General features: G+C 39.7%; 1 protein-coding gene across 1 annotated transcript; it reads right to left on the minus strand.

Moving 5' to 3' along the window:
* Positions 1-266: 266 nt before the first annotated feature.
* Positions 267-8,029, minus strand: LOC121348349 (serpin B10-like). The gene is made up of 8 exons (XM_041427752.1): positions 7,812-8,029; positions 6,567-6,744; positions 5,471-5,584; positions 3,729-3,863; positions 3,241-3,358; positions 2,731-2,873; positions 2,006-2,161; positions 267-1,166 (listed from the first exon to the last, which is right to left on the minus strand). Exons 2-8 carry the CDS (start codon positions 6,732-6,734, stop codon positions 762-764), a joined length of 1,239 nt encoding a protein of 412 aa, XP_041283686.1. The 5' UTR covers positions 6,735-6,744; positions 7,812-8,029; the 3' UTR covers positions 267-761.
* Positions 8,030-16,420: the final 8,391 nt, after the last annotated feature.

A 16,420-nucleotide genomic window follows, 5' to 3' on the forward strand; every position in this document is an offset into this window, starting at 1 on the left:
ACTTAGTTCTCCCATATGATCTTGTCTCAAACCGGTGAATAAGTGGCAAAGTAAAATGAGAGCAAAGCAGTACAGTGCTAGGCTGGAAATAGTGTTGTAAGGGTGAAAGTTTACAAAGAAGTTTGTGAGGCACATGAGTTTTATTTTCCTAGTTCTATAGTGTTGTTAAATATTTTCCAATTGCTGTGGGACAGAGATTAGAAAGTACATGTGTTAACACCTTTTCAAAAAAAAAGAAGCACCAGTATCAGGAACAAAGGTGATTTTGCAGGTTTATTTCATTGCCAGTTCTGCCAGACTGCAGAGTTGATAAAAATCTGAGAAGAAGGCGGGTGAGAAGCCTGCCTTGGGGATCAGCATGAGCTGAAACCAGTGGAGATGCAGCAGCACTCTGCAAGAAGATTTTCCTAAGTTTTCATCTTCTAAGGTATCAAAACTTTAACTTTACTGGTTGAGCTCAAATCAGTCTCTTCTGAATTGTGGAAGTTCTGGTTCAGAAAGTGCTAAAAAAACACAGTAATGTTCTTCTTTGCACAATTTGGTACTTAGCGTGTAGTGCCAGCATTTTGGGGTTCTTTGGCCAGGAAAATGAGCCAGAGGCATAAATCTGAAGTTATTTTTGATAAATACTCTCTTCTAACATTGAGAGATTTGTCAACAGTAGAGGAAAATTGAGAAGTGCACAGGCTATTGAGATGTTCTTTGTGGTGTGTATTTAGTTCATTTTTGTTGTTGCAATAACCTATTTAGCAATTGAGTTTCTAGGGGGAAGAAAACCTTCCCAAGAAGAGGATAGTCTTGGTCTTGTTGTGCCTGATAAAGAAGAGGAAAGGATGGTCTGCCAAAAAGATAACAGTAGCACCAAGACTTCGTGATGCCAGCGTTGCCGAGCTGGCAGCTGCTGCCTCTGTGCCTTCTTCATTGACTTCCAGGTAACACTTGTGGAAAACTTGGGACAAAAACAGATCACCAGTCTTGGACATTGCTGTGAAATCAGCTTGACCTTCTGTGAAGGCATCTTGTATCCCCATCCTGCTCAAAGTAGACTTGAGGTCATATTTCTCTTCTAACGTGAACCTGGGCAGATAAACTTCCATGTTCATTTTCTCCATTAGTTCTGGATTTGTCCAGGTAGACAAGTTTTCAAAAGTCAATTCTCTTTCTAGCTGCAATAATTAAAGGAAAATTAGAAAATTAAGAAATGTTCAAAAACCTGTGCCCTAAGTGCTGTTTTTTCTCTTAAATGGAGAACTTTTCAAGAGGTTTTAAGAGTACAAGAAAAACAGTAATGTAACAGCAGTTTGGAGGTCTTTTTAACTAAAGGAGAATGTCATTCTATGGTATATCAATGCAATATTTGAAATGTTCTCTGTAACTGTCAGGGAATATAGCAGAGCTATGATAGTCTGGTTGATTTTCTGTTCCCAGGGCTGTCTTCCCCACATTTTAGAATTCACTGAAAAGAGCTTTCCCTTGCCCCCCACACAACACGTTAAAAATGAAAATTTCTTAAGGGTTTGTTGTCCAAAAGCAGAATCAGACTTTTTACAGAAGGTGGCAGTGTCCATACATATTAGTTCTGGACATCCTGGAACATAACAGAAGCTGCCAAATTTTTGGTGGGTTTTATCCAGAATGAAATCATATCTGTCTGATTTGGTGTGGACAGTGGATCTAGCAGGGCTGGTTTTGTGTCCTCGTTTTTGTTCTGCTGGAAAAGAGTCAATCTTATGGGTTTGGGTTACCTGTTTCCAGGACTTATGAACTTTAGCAACCACAGACATTGGGTGGCTGGCTTTCAAGACTAAGAAATCTAGTCTGAGCTTCAAGAGCTTTGAGATCACAGTACCAGACCAGATTTGGGATTTGCTTTACCTTGAGCCTGATCAGTATACTCCTTCCTAGAAACATAACTACAGCCTGGTCTTTTACCTCACACATGCATAAAGTAAGTAAATAATGACACTCTTACTTTTTCACAGTATTTATGTTCTCAGTTTCTTACCTTTTGTAAGCCGGAGATGTCACTTGGCAGCAGGATGAACATGCTGAGGTCATTATTGACGTATGGAAGCTCAAGAACATCAGCCTGAACTGATTCTATGTAGTTTAAGTTAAATTTATCCCTCAGGTACATCATGGGCACTGGTTTAGTTGTATGCTGCAACAAATAAAATGGAATGTTTTACATTTGTACTCTGAACAGTAAAAGGACCGAGTTAAAGTAGCACAGTGGAGGTTTATTGTATTTACTCTACAAGCTGCCCAATGTGTCTGAGGCATCCTTATGAGTAGGACACAGAACACAGGATCTTCAGAGGATCCTTGCAAGGCACTGGAAAGGCACTGGGAGGCGTAGCATGCTATCTGAGCTGTCTCAGATGACACCAGTTGCAGGAAACTGTTTGCCACTCTGATTTGCTGAATGCTAAAAGTGAAAATGTAAAGAACTAACCCATGCACCTCTTTTTTTCCTGCCTTTGCAAAATGGAAGCTTTTTTGAAGTCAGCTTCTGACAATTGTGCCTCAGAGCCTAGTATGTGTGTGCAGTTTTAGTGCTGAAAGTGTTGTGAAATAAATATACTGAATACATGTATGCTTTAAATAAAATAATTATCCCGCCACATGGATTTAAAGGGTGATAGGATTCCTCCCTCCCCCTTCTCTCCTTCCATCTTTTCCAGGTTTTTCCACCTGCAGTGTAGGAAATAGGGCAGTATATTGCCATACCATGTTTATTCTGAAAGGCCTTTGCCTGGTAGCTGCAGCTTCAAACTTCGTTGCCCAGTTTCCTTTGAAGTAGAGTGCATTTATCAGGACTAGCCTGGTGAGTGAATCTACGGATCCAGGAGGCAGCAGATTCTGGATTTTACCTAGAGAAAACAGAGGGACATTCACACATCTGTGCAGTTTCACTGTTTCAGTCTAAGTGCTAGCACAGTTTCTGGGGATATAAACCAGGGAAATTTTAAGTGCTGCCATAGCACTCATCTAGCTTGAGATTATTTGCAAATATTTAGTTACTGGGGTAATCTTGATTCACAAAGAAGAATAAGCCATATTCCTCACACACTGAGATGGAGGACACTAATTTTAGTAAGAGCTTGTTGGCAGATGAGTAATTTAGGAAATGTCTGATTTACCTTTCTGAGGTGAATTGTTTACCTGCCATGGGCCCCTTGGACACAGAGAAGCCAAAATGACTCCTTTTTGATTTGGAGAGGAGAGGCTGGAACTCACCTTCAGTCTGTTGTTCAACACTGGAATTGATGTCTCTCCTGACAGCATCTGCTGCTCCCACAAAGTCGACTGATTGTGGCTCTGCACCATAATATCTCTTGGCTAAAAATAAGTATTCCTGCAGTGCAATAGAGACACCTGACTTAGATTTGCAGCCTGCCAATATGAGTACTACTACAGCCAGACATAAAAATTACGTGGGCACAAGCACAGTGTTTTCCCAAAGGAACAAAGTATTTTTTTTGTGGAAACACTCGATTTAAACATTCTCATCTAACTACATCTACAAATCACTCTGAGATTAGATACACACCACAAAAACCTAAAATTTTAGTGTCCAAAGTCTAACCAAAAGTATTGTAGAAAATGTTAAGGATAATAACATAATTTGCAAATTTAGTGAAAATATTTAAAAGTATATTGCTTATGTTGCCATAGGTAGATCATGAAGATTAAATGACACAGCGTAATATGAATGAAAGTCTTACCTTACTGAAAGGCAATGATTTTTCTCCATATAGCTGGTTGACACTTTTAAGTAGGTAGTTTCTAGTCGGTTGGTTGATTTCAAAGCTGAGTGCTTTAAATCCAGTATGGATATTATCTGATTTGCCAATCTCTGTCTTGGAGAAAGAGAAATAGAAAGGACATTATTCATCTGTTGTGTAAAAATCACGGTTTTTTCCTTCACACAGATCCAAATAAAGAATTTCTCTTCAGGTGATCTGTTACCTATATTACAACAGAAGAGGTGCTCTAAACTGGACATCCATTAAAAGAATAATTTTAAAGTATTAAAAGTTGCAGGTGTGGTATAGACACACATAGACACTCAGTGTGTGGGTATCTTGTAATGCAAGTGTTAAGAACCTGAATTATGTAAAATGTTTAAGGGGTTATAAGTGGATATTGTGAAACTTTGGATAACCAGGAAAAAAAATTCAGATAATAATTCTTAAACAATGTGTGAGATTTGGCTCTGTCACTCCCTTAATTTATGAAAGTAGTGTTACATGGAAGGCTTGCCACTAGATTTCTTAATGTCTCTCTTAATATTTTATAGTTTGGGCTTTTTTTATGTTTCAGTAATTGCAGTAAATTCTCTATATTGAAGTCACAGGATTAAATAAATGTGGGTTCAGAGTCTCCAATGAGCTCAAGGAAGAAGCTGTGAATTAGTAAATTAAAAATCTGCACCTGTGCTGTATTAATCTCATCCTTATATCAGAATCAGAGGCATGAACAGACCCTTAAATCTCCAAAGTGTTAGAACCCATAGCACTACCCATAAGGCTACCCATAGCACTCTGTAATTCTTACAGTGAGGACAAGTATTGCTCATGAGGAACAATCCCTTTCCTGTTCATGCAGTGCAAATGAGATGTTGACATAAGCCCTAAAATAAATCTTCCCACCATGGGATTTGGCTGTGGGATGCAGATCCATTCATCAAAACTAGCAGCAGTTGGGGTTTTGTGGGCAGACTGCAGGGAAACAGCTCACGCCCCTAAAGAATAAGGATGATGGGAAAGAGCAGGGAGAAGAGTTTGATATCACCATCTTTGAATTGTAAACTAGGAAAAAGCCTTTACTGACTCAGAGGGATTACATTTGCTCTTCTGTATTCTTCTGCTATATTAAATTACATGCAAAATGGGACAAAATGCCTGCCAGTATGGCAAAGGCTTATCTCAGGAATAAAATTATTTCCATTTTTCTTAGATTTATTGCAGACAACCGGTCTACTTTGGAAAATCCCAACACATAAATTTATATTGTTAACTTCTCAAGTGAAATGGAGGCTAATTTTTGAAATATATCTGGAAAAGTTAATGTTCTGTTTTTCTTTGTCTTGATGCTGCAATCAAATGTGTGGAAGAGCATCTCTTTTCTTGGGATTAGCTCTCTGAGGTAAGAACTGTGCTAGCTTTTGAATAGTAATTGTTTGAGAAAGAAATCTGTCCTCAGAGTTAAAGGAAAAAGATCAGAAGATCTATTGATCATCAAATGTTAAATTTTGCAAATTTAAGGTTAGGTTATGCAATTCTGTGTAAAAGGGGGAAGCATGCAATAAGTGTTGCATTAGGTGAAGGTATCACACAATGCTGCACCAGTTAATTTTGTACACTAAATCTGAGGAAGGCAAACATAAGCAAACACAAATGTGGAAGGAAAATACAGGAGAAAATGTGGCCATGCCCTTAGCTTGATCATCAGCTTGGGTGAATACCTTCTGGAAACATGCACGTCGATTTGATAGACTCTCTTCTGTTCTGGTATAGACCTGCATTCTTATGGTTGTGGTGACATTTTTGGCTCCTTCAGCTTGGTTGAAGTGAAGTACCTGTAGTGGAAAAAGCAATAAGAAATGCAACAATAGAAAATTTGCTGTTTCAGTGACATTTTTCAGTGACATCAAGGGGACTGGTAATGAAGACAGTGAAGCTCAGATTTTATTCTTGTGTCCAGTCCTTACTGAATATGAAATCTTTGTCTAGGTCTCAATGCCCATGTGTACAAAATGGCTTGTGCAAACTAAGCTGAGGGCTGCAGGGCGAAACTCTTATGTACCTGGCCTTTGTTGAGGAATCTGCCTGCTTTGAGATATGCCCTGGAATGACCTGTTAATACCTGGAAAGAGCCAATTACCCCCCGATGGAGTCTACGAAAGGAGAAGTCTTAATGGAGCTCTGCTATGTGTCAAAAGGCCTGAAAAGTGTGCAGGCAGTTCCATGCCTTAAATCCCTTTCTCTGGACTTGTTCACCTTAACCAGGATACAAGGGATGCAAACAACCTTGGAACACTTTTCAGAAGAACTGAGTCTTTTGTTTTGTTTTGTTTTCCCTTCATCCTAACAGAAGATTGCTCCTTTTTTACCTTTCTGGGTCTCTTTTGTCCTATAAATCAGGAGTTACATCACTGCAGAGGGACAACTTCTGCCATAGCAGAAGCAAACTCACAAGCCTCCCTTCCTCCAACAGGAGCTGGGTAGCTGCACTAGGTGTTCAGCAACCATGCATTGGGTCTGTTCTCACTGTCCCCTGATGACACTATGAGCTTTGAACAGGTGTGATTGGCAATGTCAGTAAGTAATTTTGCCTGTAAGATACATACCCCAAAGAAAGGGTTGTAGTCTCAACATAGTTTTCCTCTAACCTTGTAGATGTGGATTTATGTTTAGCAAAGCGTAAAACTTGAAATAACTATAGAGGAGAGTCCTCAAAACTCTTTTCCTTGGTTTCAATACAGCAAATTTCTGGCATGGAGGACATTACTCCAAGAAATCAACCCTTTCAGACAACTACTTTTTGAAGCCCAGACTCACCTTTGCCATCTGATCTGCAGTGTTACCCTTGGCTCCCAAATAAACAGTAGCCAGGGCAGATGAAATACTCCAAGGAGAGAACAAAATATTCTTGTCACCATCTTCCTGCAATTGCTGCTTGAAAAAGTCAAGAGCAAAGCTTGTGTTTGCTTTATTCAATGTATCCATTGTCCTGAAGCTGCACGGAAAGACAGAAAAGATGCTATTAATGAACCACTATGATTGGTGTTTGTTTAGAAGTTCCTCTTCACTGTTTGAACTTTTTTGTGTTTAAAAGGCTTTCTAAAATTGCTTATGTAAAGAATGAAGAGCATTAACTATTACAAAGTCACAAAGTTTAGCATGTCCTGTTTCAGTGATGGCAACAGCTATCATTTTTAGGGATGAACCAGCCTCTAGCTTTGTTTCATATTTGTTCACCAGGAAATTTATTGCACTGCCCTTGACAGCATCTTGGGGTGATAGTTGATAGCAAATTTTGATTTTTTTGATTACTCAGCAAAGCCTGAGCTAGACACCACTGAGAAACTGTCTCTTAGGACAAATTTTATGCTCCAGTTTGTTCAAAAGCCTTTTGGTACTCATCTCTGTAGTAAACAAATACTCTGGTAACAGGAGCAGTCAAATTATTCCTTTAGGTCAATACAAAAGTCTCCTTCCTATACTTGAGCAAGCACTGCCCCAATTATTGCACGCTAAGCATCCTGAATTACCTTTCTGACTTTTAAAAATGTTCTGAAACCCTGTCTCACAGCACTAGCCCAGATCCTAGCTTCCCAGTTCTTCTGCAATACAAGCTTTCTGTATTCAGCAGACCACAATGGCCGCTATTTGTTATTTGCCTTGCAGGTTTAGCTGGGGGTTCTAGTCAGGGACTAAAAGCTATTTTGGTTGGTATAAGATGGCATTACAATAAAAGATAGTTTGTGACCCTAGTAGCTTGCAAACCAGGAGCTAAACTGATAATTCTAAGCACTAAATAGTACAAGAACCTGACTTAGGCAAACACAATATGCTAGTCAGTGAGCTCTAGAAATTATAGAAGTCTGAACAATAAGTTGTCTTCCTGTATATTTTTAAGACTTTCATCTTCTAGGCTATGCCTGTGCAATCTTAGTTAATTACTTTCCCCAACCATTAGTTGTTTCCAGTTCAGATACCTGCTTCCTTTTTTCCTATTTGTCAACAAAGCAACATCAGCCAAGAATAAGTAAAATAAATAGTACCTAGAAGTCATTACAGTACCTTGTTTTGTGCAGGGAGAAACACTGCTGCTCTGGGTGTCTCCAAGGTTTCTGCAGTTCACATGGAGGGTAGGATGAATTTATAGTGTGCCTGACCGGTTCTGCAAAGGTTCTTATGAGTCATGACTCTGCAATGAAATATGTCCTATAGGCCACATCCCTGTGGAAGAACTGAATCACCTCAGAGTAGGATGTGAAGTGATGGTAAGAATGATACCATACAAGAATTTTACAAAAGTGACTTCTTAAGTGTTTCTATAAACACTTTTGTGGCAACAGGCTAGTAACAACTTGAACCCACACTACTTTGAACAATCTTTCCTTTGTGGTTTGGAGAGTTTTAAAAAAGGCAGTCACTGACCTACTTCTTTTATGGTTTGTATTACAGAATTTATCTCTGAGAAACAGACAGACAGAAAAAAAGAAAGGGACTTCTTATGTGTGAGTTTTTCTACTGCCTGCTTCCGTCTAAGAAAGTATTTGTCATTCCTGGTGGGTTTCTGTTTTGGAAAAATGGGTTTTGTTAATCTTGGAGGATTCTAAGACTGTACAGCCAGGGAAACTCTGTAGTTGTGAGATAGGGAAGGTTAAGACTCAGGCACCAGACCCTGACTTGTATTAGCAGTGGGCAACATCACTTGAACTTAGTGTGGGTCTTAGATTAGACTTCATTTCTATTTCTCCACCCAGTCTGGAAGCTGTTTTACCCATGTAGCATGTCAGAGATCTATTCCTTATTTTCCATTCCAGTGATGAATATTCTGTCAAATCTTCTTTTTCTTCTTTCCTGGGCTACTAAAATACCTCCTTCCCTGATTTTCCTTGCAATCATGGTGTCCCTTCTTCTGTAGTCCTTCCTGTATCTGTCTGTCCCTACTCTTGACTCCTAACTGAAATACCCTTTAAAATCCTACCTTGCCCTTTATTTAATTTTTTTCTCTCGGCACTGTTGATATCTCCACCTTGAAAACCTGAGCAGAAATTGGATACCACTGAGCAGGACTCACTCACAAGGTCTGCTTCCTCAGCATAAACTGCCTTTGGAGAGCTTTCTTCTGACCTTCTGTCTGTGAGCATGCATTTAACATGGATTTATGTTGTAGGGCAGAGGTTTGCATGAAGGATCTCATAATGAGGGATGAACCATGGAAATACCTGCAAAATTTGGTGCAGGGCATAGGAGAGTACAGCTCAAAAGGATTCCTTAATAACAGTGAAACTTCTGTATCAATGTAACTTGGGAATTGAAAGCTTTGCTAAAGTTACTTTCCTACTTGTGAGGAGCCACATTACTTTAATGGGATGGTGTTTTCCTGCCCCTCAGATATTTTGAAACGGCACTAGACAAAAGGGGCATGTTTCAGTGTGAGATGTATCCATTATGTTTTACAGAGAGCAGCGTAGTGTAGGAGAGGTATTCACTGCAGAACTAATTGCGCCCATAGCGCCTGGGAAAGTTGCAATCTGTTTATATATGCCTTAAATGGTTTCCAAAGCATAAATGGTTTGAGTAATCTTTGCAAATTTAGCCCTGTTGTTGAAGAGTGATAGATACCTTGAAAAGACTTAATCCCTTAGAGCAATTAGTGGATTTTCTGGTTATAAAGTAGGGTGAACTTAATTTGCTAACTACTGCTACTGGTTGCTGCCTTACGAGAAGTGACTGAGGTGTTCTGTTTACACAGAAATGCTGGCTTAGGCTGAATGAGAGGTTTGTGCTTTTGCACAAGGTTTTACAGCTACCTTTTTAGAACACCTCTTGAATGGCATGGCTGGTGGTTAGAACATAAAAATAAAAAAAAACATACTGAATAACTAAAATTATACTCATCTCAGAAGACAGAATATGCTTTATCAATGTGATGGGTTGATAATATTTTCTAATATCCATTTAAATTAGCATCCTTGGAGGACACAACTCACTGTGTAGTGCTACTGCTGACTCAGTAGCAGTGGTGCTCCCACTCCTTACTAAGTCAACACAGCAGCACACTAGGAGACTTATATTTGTGTTAGTAGTGTCCTTTCTGTGGGAAGTAAACCTGTGTTCCCTTTCACTGCAATCATTCGTGTTTCCATTTGGTTAGGGCAAATATTGGCAGGATACCAGCACCCTGGCCAGCTACATAAAAGCATTTTGTTTTCCTCCAGTTTCAGTGTGACTTTGCACACGTCATTTTGACTACACAGTGTGTTGCTCAGTTCATTAGTGCCTGCGTTCAGGAGTAGTACATGTTTGATATCTGAACAGAACCTTATAAAGTGTCCTATGAAGTTCCTTAAGGGTCTTGAGAAAAAGACTTGCTGTCACAGAAAAGTGGTAGGTTCTGCTTTCACAGAGTATTTTTAGGATACAACTTTCCATGACAGGTTTTCATGCCCATTGGTAGATTATTTTTACTATGAGCTCTGTAGAGCTTTTGGAAATCTGATTTAATTCACAACTAATATGTTCTATATTTCTAGTGGATCAAAAGAAAAAGTGGTGTTTGAAGGAAAGCTCTTCCGTTTCCCTGACATCCTCAAGAGTTTTTTACAAGTACAAGCACTGTTTATTTACATGGCAGGGAAGAATTTCTGATTCACCCAGCAGAGCACTCTGTTCAAGTTTTTGACTCAGCCAGATCTTAAACTTGAAAGGATTTTAAATACCTCCAAACCTTTAAAAATACTTTAGAAATCTGCTAATATTTTGATCCCTTTGTAGGTGTGATTTTTTGTTGTTGTTGTTTTAAATCTCTGTGTGATTTATTTAAAAACTGTAAAGAGGACAGGGGCACAGAAATTGAGAAAATAGTAAGAGTGATAAGTGCTGTACTCTGCATTCTTGTGGCCTCTCCTTGAATACTGTGTGCAGTTTTGGGCACCACAATATAAAAAAGACATTGAGCTGTGGGAGAGCGTCCAGAGGAGGGCCATGAGGATGGTGAAGGGCCTTGAGGGAAAGCCTTATGAGGAATAGCTGAGGTCACTTGTTCTGTTCAGCCTGGAGAAGCGGACACTCAGGGGTGACCTCATTGTGGTCTTCAGCATCCTCAGGAGGGGAAGTGGAGGGATAAGAATTGATCTCTTCACTCTCATGACCAGAAGATGATTGGGCACTGGAGCAGGATCCCCAGGGAAGTAGTCACAGCACCGAGCCTGTCTGAGTTGAAAGAGCATTTGGACAGCAATCAGGATACTTTGTGTGGCTCTTGAGGTGTCCTGTGCAGGTTGGACTCAATATCCTCATGGGTCTTTTCTACCTCAGCATATGATTCTATGACTAGAAACAACATTTTCTGTGCTAAGGAGGACTCCTTCCTGGGTGATGACTCTGTCACAGTAACTGAGAGTGTAGCCTGAGCTGTACCTAGCACTGTCAGCTGAAAAAAAAACCTAGACTGATTATAACAGATTTTGGGCTGTGCTGTGAAGGCATTTATGTGTGATAGTAAGTTTTTATCAGCCTGAAATCTCAAATAGTTTTTAAGTTAAAGAGATATTCATTCTTTGAGTATCCTTTTTCCTTTTAAAGCTTTGGTTGATAATACACATGTCTTTATTTTGAAACAAAGTAGATAGTGATCTGTTGTGCACCTCCTACAAGTAAATTTGCAAGCCTTCCCTTGCCAAGCAATCTTTGCTGACATACTCTAACACTATGTAAAACCTTATGAGTTCCCAAAGGGTGTGGTGAGGTTCCTGTATAAATATTATTGAGGCATTTTGTTCCACACCTGCAGAGGCAAAGGTGTGGTAAAATTTGACAGTCCCAGCAGAATTCCTCTTACTTTAGTATTACTTCTACATGCTTTAGCTTAGGCACTGTAATTAATAAAGGCAACGTTTGTCCTGAGGAATTCTGCTCTGGTAAGAAGCACATCACTTCTGATAAAGGACTGATTTGTATACCTGAAAAGGGACAGTTTATCTGTGAATGAATATGCATACTGTTTCCACATGTGCAAGGAGGCAGTTTTCCTTTGAATGACTCAGGTGGTGAGCATTTTAAAAGTATCACAGGTCACAGATTACACCAAAAACATGAAGAGTGGCCTGAATTTCTCAGCCGTGATACACAGTTCTGCATTATGAGTCATGACGTATGTGTGGCTTGTGTGCACTTTGGCTGAAACTTGTCATTTTTCCAAAGAAATCTCTCAAAGGGTGAAACTGTATGTCAGCTGCACAACTACTGATCACAACTACTGATCCCATCTTCCCCTTCCAGTGCTATTCTGAAGGATGTGCCACATTATGAGGTGAAGGATGTGAATATCAAGTCAGTATATATCTTCAACACACATTTCTAAACAGGTGCCCATCCTAAACAGGAGCCTTGTGCTGATGTGTCAGAGCAGAATATAGAGGAAAGACTCTCTTTTAAGAAAGCCATTTGGATATTTGCTCTGTTTTTCATACAGTTTGATTGCAAATATTCTTGCTTGGTGGAAAGACCCAGAGTTTCCCAAGACAGTTGGTGTTTTCAGGAGTTTCATTAGGAGAATTTTCCCAATAATCACTTGAGGAAGTGTACAGAAAACCTTTGCTATTCATTGATCTGCTTGGCACTTGCTGCCCCTTCATGGTTTCATGCTTTTTAGGCTAATCTTGGAACTCATCTTAACTACCTGCTTAAGTGCACATACAGCAGCACTAATGCTTTGTCCTGGAAGAGGGAGACCCCAAAAATGAGGGCTTGAAGTAGAATTTCCCTTTTGGATTGACAAGGACCTTGGTTAAGCTGTGGTGTCATAAACATCACTTGAAAATGTCTCATCAATGCCTTTGCCATTGCATCTTTCCATCTCTCACATTCCCTGCCTGTTGCACAAAGGATCTAAATCTCTTGAGACTTGACATCCTTTGCGTGGTTCAAGTTAGCAAGCTTTTCACAACCAAGGAGAAATTTATGACCTGATACAGAACAAGTAACACAAGATGATCTCATGTTCATTTCTGCTCTCAGGTAAAATAAGATGGAAAGTTTTCATTTTGTTCCTCAAACTTTTGTGAGTGGCAAAGTGTGAACTTGCAGGGTATTGCACTGAGGACCTTCTTTTAAACTACCCTGATGAACATCTGCTCTTTACCAAAATACTTCCAAACTCTTTTGATTCAGCTGTAAGGAGATTTTCATGGCTCTATTATCTTTTGTACTGATATCTGTGGCTAACTCTTTGAAAGCCAAAAGCAGAACTCTGTGTAGTTTAAATCTAGGGCAGTAGTCCCTTTCAGTTGCTTTAGATTTTTCTTTCTTCTTGGTGTATCGCTCTTACTTCTCTAGCATTTGGTTTAATCTTCCTTAATATCCTTTATCTTTTTCAATATCCCTTTCTTCTGTGGTTGCTAATTCCTTGTCTGGGAGCATAGACAGACCAACACATAGGTCAAGACCGATTTGAATTCAGTGGAACGGAGGCAACATCAGGCTAAGGAAAGTTACCAGAAGACATGTAAGGAAAGGCAGAGCAATGGTTCCCTGTTTGTGGCTGGAGGAAGGGGCTCCCCTGCAGGATAAACTGTCTTCTCACTTTCTTCCTCTCCCTGATATTTCTCCTCTTAGAATCAAGCCTTGAAACCAGACCTGCCCTCTTCCCTCACTGCCCACAGAAGTAGAGATTGCTGAAGGGCAAAGAGGAAAAAGGAGGGCATGGTAAGGGTGGGGATAGTCAGCACCTTGGGGAAAGATTGTTAATGAACCACATCCAAGGGAAATGAGGCAGAATGAAAGAGAAAAGAGGGAAGAGGAAAGAGGAATTGCTCCTGCATACAGCCCTGTGAAGTTCAATGATTCCTCCTCTGCCCCCTTTGATCTGTAATTCCATCCTTACAAAAACACATCTGGCACCTCACTATTCTCCCACTCCTTATTGGCGTCTTATCAGAGCCACTAAACTGGAATTTTATCTGTGTGACTGAGAAGTCAGCCTTCCTTGTAAGCATTTGCTCACCTCTAGGAACCTTTTCCTGTTCTCTGAAGGTGCCACTAATAGAAACTCATTGTTTGCCTGCTGTGGGATGCTATTGCTAGCATTTAGAAAAAGTAGGAAAGTGATGAATGAGTTAAAGAAATAAGAGCATGAAATTAGTTTGGATTTTTTTTTTCCTGGGAGTAGAATGCAATTTGAAGCTGTTTGTTCCTTTCACAAGACAGTTGGACAATATAGTATTAAACTATTTTCCTTGGGAAGTTCAATACTGTAACAACGAGGAAATGGAGGCCAGGTGCAAACAATATCCCAGTGATATTGCCATATAATAAAATGTAGATAAAGTGTAAATTATGCTTCTGGACTAAAAATGCATAGCATTAAGCTATCTATTATCTCACTTCTGTTCCTAGTCATTGTTAGGAACAATGGAATTTCCTAGGAATTTCCTGTTCACATGGTTGACTAAACACTCCTTGGGATTTTCAGAGGTATTCTGCATTGGCTCCAAGATGTTTAAAAGCAAGAGAAAGCAGTGGGAGATCTGTAGACTGGACATGGGAGAATCAAAATGAAGGAACTGGTGGGGCTCATTTTGACATGTGGCCAACTCTCATTTGGTGAGGGAAAACTAAGCTGGCTAGATAGTCTAGACTACTTCTACATTAGTAATATTTGGATTTATGTTTAAAATTAAGTTAGTCCTGGCACTGTAGATTCTCCAAATTTAAAGATATGAAACATTTGGCTGGGAAGGGCCCTAATGTGTTTCTGAACTAAAACTAGGTGACTGTCAGCTGCCCATTCCAACACAAGTTAATCTCTAACTCTGTGAACTTCAGGAGGCCAATTCTTGCAAATAACTGACTTTGTTCAACCAAGCAGTACTACTTGCATTTTTATGTATTAGAACAGTTAGTACTGGAATAAACAGTAAGGCCCCAGGGTCAAATTCTGTCATCTCTGTGGAATTACCTTCCCATTATAAGACCACAAGAAAGCAAGCAAGTGTGGTCCTGTATCAGCACAACTCATTAATCTTTTGAATGCATGCTTGAAATTACAACTATATGTGGGGTGTGGTGGTAGAGCAATAAAAGCCTCTAATGACAGATCCTAAAGCTGTGAGTATGAACCTTCTTCCATACTTGTGCTGAAAGACATTCTGTGGGCAAACAAGAGAATAATGCACCTGTACTTCACAACACAGCAGAAAGCTGAAGTCTCTAGGACATGATGCTAACTATTTTGCTTCTTTGAGGATGGTGAGATGAAGCTGTAGCCGCATTTGTTGGCACAAAGGAGAGGATTTGTTCCTCTGAGGTTTTGTTCCTCTGATGCTGGGTGGTGGAGGTATGATATCTGGCACGTAGCTTGGGGCTAGATCCAGGCATGTTTCTCTAGGGGCCTGTACTTTGGGTGCCTGTTATGGCAGAAGATACAGTACCTCAGATGTGGAAGGCTAGCTTTGAACATTCAAACAAATATTTCTCTATCTGGGATCTGAGGACTCTGGCATCCATTCCATAATGGCGGTATGATTTGCCAAATTCCTAAATGATTTCTGAAAACAGGACTGGGAACTCATGAGGTTTTTTTCTCTACTGAGGACAAGAATATGAATGCTTGTTGCTGTGCTGGCAGCTGAAGTCAACAGAAATCAGGAGGTAGCACTGAAAATATCTACATGAGGTTTCTTTCTTTTAAGGAAGCGACTACTGAGGACAAGAATATGAATGCTTGTTGCTGTGCTGGCAGCTGAAGTCAACAGAAATCAGGAGGTAGCACTGAAAATATCTGTCTACATACAGGAGCAGATGGACTTCTTTGTGTCTTCTGTTTGTGAAGAAGTATGCTTTAATTGATTAAAAACTTAAGCAGCCTGTAAATATTGCAGTTTTAGAAAAAATCTGCTGAAATTTAAGTGTCCTTAGGAATTTAGGTGCCCTAGTTCCATGACCAGATCTACAGAAACTCTAGGACTATAGTAAACACACTGTTAGCTCTCTTGCAATAAGTTTCCCCATTGTTATCTCTTGATGAGCAATCAGCTAAGATAAAAGAAAGTGAAGGAATATATTTGAACTATTTACATAGGTAATGTCATGTTATCTTCGCTCTTTCGCAAGAACATCTTTACTACCAGCAAGTTGTGTCCCCTAGGTCCTGCCAAAGTGTGTGTTATTTTGGAGGATGGAGCAGGGGAAGCCAAAACAAGTAGAAGAAGTAAAAAGACATTCCACCACAGTTCTCCCAGCTATGTTGCACATACTGGAATCAGGGAAGAGCATAGCCTTCCAGTAACTGCACCCCCAAAATATTTCTGTTTCACTCTTCTGGTGCTTTTTTGTGACAGTTCCTCACAGTTCTATTTCCTTTCTTGCTTCGGCATCAAAGAGATGAATAATTAATTCCAGAGAAAAACTATAACTCACCGTAGACATCCCATCTCCTAGCATGATTATTCTCATTAGCTTCTGTATAAAAGCCCATAAAGCTTTGTAAACACACCATAAAGATAAGTAAAAAACTCCTTCCCATTTCCCATTCCCCTGTATTCTCTGAGGCAATGCTTTGTCTCAGTGGCATGTCAATTCTGTACATATCCAGCTGCCTTTTGGACTGCTTATCAACTGCTGTTTCAGAGAAACTGGATGAATCATATTTTGTGCAGAAATTGTTGCATCTGACTAGT

This window comes from Onychostruthus taczanowskii, unplaced genomic scaffold (assembly GCF_017590055.1).
Source record: "Onychostruthus taczanowskii isolate IOZ18803 unplaced genomic scaffold, ASM1759005v1 scaffold119, whole genome shotgun sequence".
Lineage (NCBI taxonomy): Eukaryota > Metazoa > Chordata > Aves > Passeriformes > Passeridae > Onychostruthus > Onychostruthus taczanowskii.

Coding starts and splice junctions, on each gene's coding strand:
- LOC121348349 (XM_041427752.1), bottom strand. CDS start 6,734: ATGGATACATTGAATAAAGCAAACACAAGCTTTGCTCTTGACTTTTTC. Junction 2,162..2,730: donor GGCCTTTCAGAATAAACATG/GTATGGCAATAT, acceptor TATTTGTTGCAG/CATACAACTAAACCAGTGCC. Junction 1,167..2,005: donor ACATCTCCGGCTTACAAAAG/GTAAGAAACTGA, acceptor TAATTATTGCAG/CTAGAAAGAGAATTGACTTT.